Source organism: Chrysochloris asiatica, unplaced genomic scaffold (genome assembly GCF_000296735.1).
Source record: "Chrysochloris asiatica unplaced genomic scaffold, ChrAsi1.0 scaffold00071, whole genome shotgun sequence".
Lineage (NCBI taxonomy): Eukaryota > Metazoa > Chordata > Mammalia > Afrosoricida > Chrysochloridae > Chrysochloris > Chrysochloris asiatica.
The window spans coordinates 10,018,131-10,028,069 of NW_006408589.1; the positions used below are offsets into that span (position 1 = coordinate 10,018,131).

At 39.6% G+C, this 9,939-nt stretch overlaps 1 protein-coding gene across 1 annotated transcript in view; it reads right to left on the reverse strand.

The window, feature by feature from the left end:
• DOCK2 (dedicator of cytokinesis 2) overlaps positions 1–9,939 on the reverse strand; it is a 658,261-nt gene that overhangs the window by 490,804 nt on the left and 157,518 nt on the right. The window contains exons 23-24 of the mRNA XM_006864832.1: positions 7,348–7,456; positions 2,147–2,217 (exon numbers count right to left, since the gene is read on the reverse strand). Coding sequence (XP_006864894.1) covers positions 2,147–2,217; positions 7,348–7,456 — 180 coding nt within the window. The remainder of the gene's footprint in view (positions 1–2,146; positions 2,218–7,347; positions 7,457–9,939) is intronic.

The window sequence follows — 9,939 nt, forward strand, 5'->3', positions numbered from 1 at the left end:
TTCAGCTTCAGTCTCAACGTGCATATGAGCAAGATGGTCAGTTCCAGTCTGTCCCTGGACTTGTTGACACTGTCCTTGTTCCTAATAACACTGAGCTTCTCCATTGTCTCTTCTTATATATGTAATCAATTTGATTCCTGTGTGTTTTATCTGGCAAGGTCCATATGTACAGTAGCTGTTTATGTTATTGAGAAAAGGTTTTTGAAATGAAGTTGTTGGTCTTACAAAATTTCATCATGTGATCTCCAGTTTCTTTTCGATCAACAAGGCTGTATTTTCCAACTGTGGATTCTTCTTCTGTGCTTCTAACTTGGCCAATAATTATCATTGCATCTTAATTGCTTGTTTGATTAACTTCAGACTGAAGAAATTGGTAGAATTCTTCAATATCTTGATCACTGACTTTGGTAGCTGATGTAGAAATCTGAATAGTAGCGTCATTTACTGGTCTTCCTTGTAGATATATGGATATTATCCTATCACAGATAGCATTGTACTTCAAGATAGATCATGATACATTATTTTTCATAATGAATGTCATTCCTCATCAATTTGTCATTCCCCGCACAGCAAGCATACATTCAACTAATTCATAATGACCAATACCAGTCCAGATAAAGTTCACTGAAGACTAGGATATCAATCTTTGTGTGTTCCATTTCGTTTTTCAGAATTTCTACTTTTCCTAGATTCATACTTAGTGCAATCCACAGTCCAACTGTTAATGTATATTTGCAACTGTTTTGTTCTCATTTTGAGTCATGCCTCAACAGCAAATGAAAGCCCCCAAATTTTTGCTCCATTCACATCAAGGTCAGCTCTACTTTGAGGAGGCAGCTCTTCCCCAACTATATTTTGAGTGTCTTCCAAACTGAGGGGCTCATCTTCTGATGCTGGATCAAACAGTGTTCCACTGCTGTTCCTAAGGTTTTCAGTAGCTAATCCCTCAGAATTGGAATGCTTATTCCTTCTTCCTAGTCTGTCTTAGTCTCTATGTTCCACTGAAATGTATCCACCATGAGAGACCTTACTGGTACTTGAACTACCAGTGGCACAGCTGGCAGCATCACAAAAATACACAGCTACCCCAGTACACCAAACTGACAAACAGACTTAGTAATATTCATTATTAATTTTAATCATAGAATAATGTGACAAATATAGTTGTAAATAGCTGCAATGTATTTCTTAGATTATAATATACTAACAACAAAAATGCTTCTAAACCTCTTTCTACATTCATTTACAACATTCTAAGTTACAACATTATCAGCAACTAAACAGAAGCCACTGTTAGTTTTTCTCCTTTTCCTTTAATTAGTACTTCATTCTCAAAAATACAGGTTGACAAATACTAAGTACCACAATACTGTAGCTAAAACACCAGAAAATTTGATAAAATCAGTGACTATAAAAACACTAGTAACAACAAAAACAATAGCAAATGCCTTTAGAACATGCAGATGAAACCGTATGATTCCAAGTGTCATTGTAATTAGGTAATAATGACAGCTCTCATTACTGTTGTTGTTTAGAACCACTGAGCCAGTGCTGAGTCATAGCAACCCTGCATAGCGTTCCTGAGGAGCAGCTGGTTGGTTTAAACAGTTGACCTTGTGATTCATAGTCTAGTGCTGATCCTACTAGCACGAGGAAGTTAAAAAGTAAACTAGCATAGAGTTGTAGCCTTATAGGTGTACTGATACATGTAAGCTGGGCTTATGAAAAATGTTTTTGTTGTTCAAACTATTGTTGTTGTCAATTCAGGCCCATAGCGACCCTGTATAAGGTTTCCAAGGAGCAGCTGCTAAGTTTGAACTGCCAACCTTGCAGTTCAAATGGCTGGTGCATTTACAGTTTGGTGCATTAACTCAGAGCAGGACTCCTATTCTAACTATAGGGGTATTTTTATTAAAAAATAATACATTTCTGCTGAAAACACTGCACGAAAATTTCATAGGGTGTTCTTTAGGTGTCACCCCGCAGACAGGGTCACATGGTGACACCACTACCTGTACAAAGCTCCTACCATGTGCCACCCCTCCTCATGCCCAGTGCCCATCTGGAGCTCCCCACAAGATCCCTCCTTTCTCCCTGAATCTCTGGCTTGGCAACAGCACCTGAAAAGTACATAATAAGCTCTCACCTGAGTAACTTCGCATCAAAGACCATTTCCACATCATGGAGGACAGATGGGATGTATTTCAAAGCAGCCACCTAGGTGGGAAGTGAAATAAACATGAGTGATGCCTACATCCAACAACTCTGAGGTTGGCAAGAGGGATATTTTGCAGCCTGACACAAATCAAGGGAGAATGACCCTGCATCCCGGGCACTGCTACAGTGATTCAGCATTCTTCACATGTACAAGATGGTGACACAAACTGCATTAACCATGCCATGCAACCATCACTAATAATGACTGCCCAACTTCCCATCACGATAAACAGAGACTCAGACATTCCATTACAATAAACAGACATTCCTTGCTTCAGAACCAATGGCTCCCCTCTTCTCCTTCTCTTCTGCTGTGGATAACTACTAACATCTTAGGCAGCCACAGTCTTAAACATCTGGGATCTATAAGACAAGGTCACTTGCCTTCTGGGACACTCTAGTAGTTTCATTAGCATGAGTGACACTCATAATGGCCAACACAGCATGTCATTCCACAGGAGCTGGTCATTTATTTGCATCACCAAACTGAGAATTACAAAGAATCATACCTAAAGGAAATGGGTCTGCATAATGTCACCATATGTCTTTTACTCAGACTTGGGGTACATCTAATTCATGATTATCTGGTTTTGCCCTTCTCAACCTGCCACAAGGACCTCCTAGCATTGTGGTCCATTATTAAAACTGCACAGAAACTCCTGGCTTAACCCTTTCTTTGTGGCATAAAGAACAATGACTTTGAAGTTAGGATTCCTAGCAGTGTTCAAACCCTAACTCTGCCACTGTGATTCACTATAATGTAGAAATAAATGCTTTATTTTATTATGAGCCTCTTGGGATACTGAGGAGAGTCAGTACTTGCATATTTGTGGCAGAATGAAAGGCAATGCATGTCAAGAGCTCAGTTCCCATGCCTGGCACTTAGTCTGCATATGGGAGATGATTGTCTTACTAATTCTACCCTTTTTAAACTGGCTTTAAACTCCTCATGATTTCATATGAATAGCTGTCCATGCCAATTTTGAACAATAAGAAAAACTACAGACAGAAATTGATAAGCATTTCTAAATGAGCTTATAAAATGAAAAAACAAACAAACAAGCAAACTCATCTGTGATCCCTGGATTCACAATGGACAAAGTTAACATTTGAACCTGTTCTCTACTACTCCAAAGTAAAGCAGGCATGCATTAGGGTTACTACCATAAACCACTACCCAGCAAGAAGTGGAAAGTTTGGGACAAGAATGCCAATCAAAAGCATTCATACTCTATGTTCCTATCCAAATCCATGGCAGACGGCACGAATAGACTGTGGAATCTTTCCCATGCAGGCACCGATTCAGGACTAAGGTCACCTTGTGCTGCCTGATACTTTGTACTGTTGGTACACCAGGTGAAACTTTACCACCTTGTTGTTTCATAGTCAGTTCTTGTGAGTTTATTCTCTTTAAAATTTGCACCTGCTTCTTGCTGCAAGTACTGAATGACAAAATACTCATCAACCTATTTGGAAAAGTTAGTAACACAAATATCACTTTCAAGATTCTACAAAAAGTTATGGAAGAGGGGACCAGCGTAAATAATTAAGAATTAGTTAAATTAAACTATTTAACAGGTTTTATATATATTTAAATCTATCAATAATTCCATATATTTATTGTTGTTGTTAGGGGCCATAGAGTTGGTACCTACTCATAGTGACCCTATGCGCAACTGAATGAAACTGCCCGGTCCTGGGCCAACCTCACAATTTTTCCCACACTGGAGCCCACTGATGCTTCCACCTTGTCAATCCATCTTGCTGAGGATCTTCCTCTTTTTTGCTGATCCTCCACATTCTCAAACATGATATCCTTCTCCAGTGACTGATCTCTCCTGACAATATTATAGCCCACGTATGAGAGACGAAGTCTGGCTACCCTGCCCTCCAAGAAGCACTCTGGCTGCACTTCTTCCAACACAGATCTGTTGATGCTTTTGGCAGCCCATACTTTCAATACTTCAGTATTCTCCTCCAACCATAGCTTAAATGCATCAGTTCTTCTACAATCTTCCTTATTCACTGTCCAACTTCCATATCCATATGAGGTTATTGAAAATACCATGGCTTGGGTCAGGCAAACCTTAGTCCTCAAGCTGACGTCTTTGCTTTTCAACACTTTAAAAGGTCTTGTGCAGATTTGCCTAATGCAAAACGTCATTTGATTTCTTGGCTGCTGCTTCCATGCGTGTTGACAGTTGATTCAAGAAAAATGAAGTCTTTGACAACTTCAATCTTTTCTCCATTGATAAGAATGTTGTGTATTGGTCCAGTGGTGAGGATTTTTGTTTTCTTTCCATTGAGATGCAATCCATGCCAAAGGCTATGGTCATTGATCTTCATCAGTAAGTATTTTAAGTCCTCTCACTTTCAGCAAGCAAGGTTGTATCACCTGCATATCATAGGTTGTTAGTGAGTCTTCCTCCAATCTTGATGCAACGTTTTGCTTCATATAACCCAGCTTCTCGGATTATTTGCTCGGCATACAGGTTGAATAAGTATGGTGAAAGAATACAGCTCTATCACAAACCTTTCTTAATTTTAAACCATTCAGTGTTCCCATGTTCTGTTTGAACAACCACCTCTTAGTCTATGTGCAGGTTCCTCGTGAGCCAATTAAATGTTCTGGAATACTCATTTTCCCTAATGTTGTCCATAGCTTGTCATGATCCACACAGTTGAAAGCCTTTTTGTAGTCAATAAAGCACAGTAAGCATCTTTCTGCTTTCAGCCAAGTTCCATCTGACAGTGATGGACCCATCTGATATCTGATATCAACTCGTTCTACATCCTAGTCAGAATCTGGCAGTTCCCTGTCAGTGTATTGTTGTAGCCATTTTTTAATTATCTTTTACAAAATTTTACTTGCATAAGATATCAATATGTTGCCTGATTATTGTGCATTCCATTGGGTCAGCTCTCTTTGGAATGGACACCAATATGATCTCTTGGACAGGTAGCTGTCTTCCAAATTTTTGGCATAGATGAGTGAGTGCCTTCAGTGTTACATCAGTTTGTTGAAAGATTTCAATTTGTATTCCATCAATTCCAGGAGCCTTGTTCTTTGCTTAAGTGAACCTTGGACATCGTCCTTGAAAACAACTGGTTTTTGATTATATGCTATCTTATCAATGATTTCTTTTTTGGTACAATGACTCTGTATTCCTTCCACCTTCTTTTGATGCTTTCTGCATCATTCAACATTTTGCTCATAGAACCCTTCAATATTGCAAGTTGAGGCTTGCATTTTTTCTTCAGTTCTTTCAGCTTGAGAAATGCTGAGCATATTCTTCACTTTTGGTTTTCTAAATTCCAAGTCTTTGCATATCTGATTATAATACTTGAATTAACAACAACAAATCCCTAAGGTTATTCAACCATTCATTGAGCAAATATCAATAAAGCATCAACTATGTACAAGGACTGGTGTGGCACTGTAGGATAATATACTAGACCACAAGGTTGGTTTGAACTTCAAGGTCGACGGTTCAAACTCACCAGTCGTTCCTCAGAAACCCTATACAGGGTAGCTGTGAGTTGGAACCAACTCAAAGGCACTTAACAACAACAACAAATCCATGAGGGGGCTTCAAAAACTTTGTGAAAATTTTCCATTATCTTTTCATTCCTTTTTTCCATGAATTTTTTGAAGTCTCCTTATGTTAGGACTACTCTAGGTACTAAGGATACAGTGATGAACAAGACAAAGCCTCCCTCTCCACACACAGGTACACAGAGGCCCCTGTTATTTGTTAAAGGGAGTCCTTAGCAGAATGGTTTGCCAACATTTACTGTACAACAGAATCACCCAGAGGGCTTTTTAAAATCCTGATACCCAGGTAACACCCCCATACAGGTTAGACTGTCTGGTCATGGTAACTAGGCATCAGAGTTTATTAAATATCACCAAAAGATTTTAATGAGTAGCAAACATTCCTATTGTGTTAGCTGCAAACACTCTCTCTGTCTCCTCGCCTCTATTCTAGCCAAACCCTGAAAACAAGACAAAAACAACAACCAAATCATCATTGTGTAGATTCCAACTTACATCAACCCCATGTGATACAGAGTAAAACTGTTTTGTAGGGTTTTCTTGGCTGCCATTTTTAACAAAGCAAACCATCAGACAGACATTTCTCCCATAATGCCACCGAGGGACCACCAAGAGACCTTATTTGAACAACTTTTTGTTGTTGTTGTTGTTGTTGTTAAGGACCACTGAGTTGGTTCCAGTTCATATCAACCCCTTTATAGAGTTTCCATGGAGAGCTGGTGGGTCTGAACTGCCAGATTTGTGGTTTGAAGTCCAGTGCTGATTCTATAGCACTACACCAGCAGTTCAACTAAATACTAGTACTTCATCAATTCTAACCAAAGACTAGACAATCCCAGGTATAATTGTGGATATTTAAATTAGCAACTAAAAGAATAAAGTTGACAGGAAAAAACAACAGCAACCATCAATATTAACTCATTGATTTATGTAAATATGTTTGGATTTTCTTTATTAACAGCACATCACACAGCCTCTCTGAACACTTTAGAGTAAATTCTGTGAAAATTATGATGACCTCCTCCTAAATACCCTCTTCTTTCAGACTCTCTGCTGCTCAATTCATTCTCAAACACAAGGTTAGGCCTCCAGGTTTCTTGCAGTTACAGAACTTGCAGATTAGCATCATGAACCACTAAATTAGAGGACCTGTTTTCTCCAGAGTATCACTTGTTCATTGAGGCAACTCTTTAATTCCAAAAAGGGACCTGATTTGATGGTGTTGAGGATAAAAAGTGGACTACTTACTGTGAGCTTCAGTTTAAGAGATTACCATCTTAACTATCCTCACCATCAAAAGTGGTTCAGGTTTGACCTATTTCCTCCAGATAATAAAAACTTCAGAATTACTTTAAATGGTGGCAGTGCTACCTTAACAGGAAACAGTAAATGTTTTCTTCTGCCCAGACAAGCTCTTGGCCTTCCTAATCACTAAACCACCTGGCCAGTCCAGGCTTTCAATTAACTCAGGGCTGCATATTTAAGCCAAAGTAGACATTATCTCAACATGCTGTTAGTTATCGGATAGCCAAGAGGAGGAAAGAAAAACAGATTTTTTTTCAGTGTAAACTAACCTGCAAAAGGATGGTGGTTTTATACTGACTTTTCATCAGGTTGTTGATGGATTCAAAGAGCCTTCTCATGGATTCTTCAAACTCCATCTGTTCTTTGCCTTCATAAAGCCTGAAAGAAAACATCTGGGTGATTACTCAAGCCAACAGGCAATACCTTTGAAAATATATGCCAGCTTCAACATTCATTTCAAATATAAAAGAAATAGGCTAGAGATGGACTTCCGGAAAGGGGGAAAAAAAAGTTATGTCCACCCTACTGAACAGAAACACTGCAAACAAGATGACATAATAAATCCACCCCTCACTTCTTGTTTTTTTAATCCTGAGGAACCTCAAGGGAATGAAACTTGTCTAAGCTGAGGGGACATACATAATTTCATCCTTCTGCAAGAATAAGAGTACAGATTGTGGTCATCAGATTTTCAGAGTAACTTGAAAACATCAAGGAGAAGTATTTTCAAATCCTGTCCCTTGTATTTGTGGTTTATCAGATGAATGTCAGCCTGGCGGTGCTAAGTCAGGGCCTCTGCCTTCCCTGTCTCTCAATCTCTCATGTCAGGAATGTTTTCATTACCTAATTTAAATTTTTTGTTCCTCTGATTATAAATGCCCTATGTTTTAACTGTAAAACCTTTCAACATCACAGAAATACAAAACTTGTAAAGGGAGAGTTCTTATTAATGCTACCCAGGAGATCAGCTATAGTTTAACATTTTGATGTATATCATTCCAAAGATTTTCAATACCTATACTAACAGATGGAGGTCTGGTGTGGCACTATAGGATAAGCATTTGACTTTAAGGTCAGTTAGAACTTCAAGGTCACTGGTTCAAACTCACCAGGTGCTCCACAAAAACCCTATATGAGGTCGCTAGGAGTCAGAACCAACTTGATAGAACTTAACAATATTGATGCATGGAGTCCTGTTGTGCCACTGTAGAGACAAGCACTGGACTGCTAGCTGTATAGTCATTGGTTCAAACTCATGAGCTGCTCCTCGGAAACCCTATAAGGGTCACTATGAGTGGGAAGTGACTTGATGGTACTTAACAGCATACTAATAGAGGGGTACATAGACAGTTATTGCTAGTTTCTGCTGAGTGGACTCCAACACACAGCAACCCCCATGGCAACCTCCATGTACAACAGAGCAAAATGCTACCTAGTTCTGCAGCATCTTCACTATCATTGGTATTCTAGAATCAACTGTTGCAATCGCTTTGTATTTTGAATGTCTTCTGAACCAGGGGGCTTACCTTCCAGCACTATATTGTACAATGTTCTGCTGTGATCCATCCAGGATTCATTAGCTAAGTTTTGGAAGTGAATTGCCAGGTCTTTCTTCCTATTCTGTCTTGTCTAGAAAGTCTGCTCAAACCTATCCATTATGGTTGACCCTATTTGAAATATCTGTAACATACTTCTAGCATCATAGCCATACACAAACCAGTATGACAAACTGACAGATGGGTGGTGGATAAATATATAGATACACGCACACACATATATACACACACACATATATACGTGTGTGTGTGTGTATGTATGGAGAGAAAGACTGAGCAAGCAAACTCTGGTAGGTAACACAGGGGTTACGAGTGGGGTTGCTTACCTCAAGGTCAGCAGTTTGAAATCATCAGCCTTGCCATGGGAAAAAGATGTGTTTTTGTTAAAGTGCCATCGAGTCGGTTCTAGTTCATATTGACCCTGTATAGGGTTTCCAGGGAACAGATGGTAGGTTTGAACAGCTGACCTTGTGGTTCATAGTCCAGTGCTGATCCTAAACCACATGTGTGTATGTATGTATATATATATACATACATACACACACACATATGGTGGTGGGTGGAGATTATGTGCCGTGGAGTCGGTTCCAACTCATAGAGATGCTGCAGGGTTTCTGAGGCTGTAAAATTTTATGGGAGCAGAAAGCCTCATCTTACTACCATGGAATAGCTGGTAGTTTCGAACTGCTGACCTTGAGGTTCGCAGCCTGATTCGTAACCACTACACTACCAGAGTTCCTTATGCATGCATATATGTGTGTGTGTGTGTGTGTGTGTGTGTGTGTGTGTGGTGTCCTGGTACAGCACTGGAGGATAATGAACTAGACTGTGAAGTCAGTTTGAACCACAAGGTCGGCACAAGGTCGGCAGTTCAAACCCACCAGTCACTCCTCAGAAACACTATATAGAGTTGCTATGAGTCAGAACTGACAGTAGTAAATAACAATATATACATATATAGTGGTTGATGATGCTAAGTTCCACTGAGTAGGTTCCATCTCATAGTGACCCAGTATAGGGTTTCCAAGGAGCAACTGGTGGTGTTGTATTGCTGACTTTTTGGTTAGCAGTCCAGTGCTTATCCTACCATACTATATCAGGACTCCATTACATATGAACATGCACAATTTCTAATATATACAAGGAGCTTCAAAAAGCTTGTGGAAACATTCATCACCAATAAGGGGAAGTGAGGGAAAAACAGCAATGAAGCTGTGAGCTAAGCCCTACAACGTTCAATAGACTCCTGTGAACCTGGGTAGAGACCTGGTTGGCCAGCAGTGTAGCAAGACCTGGGGACTCTTG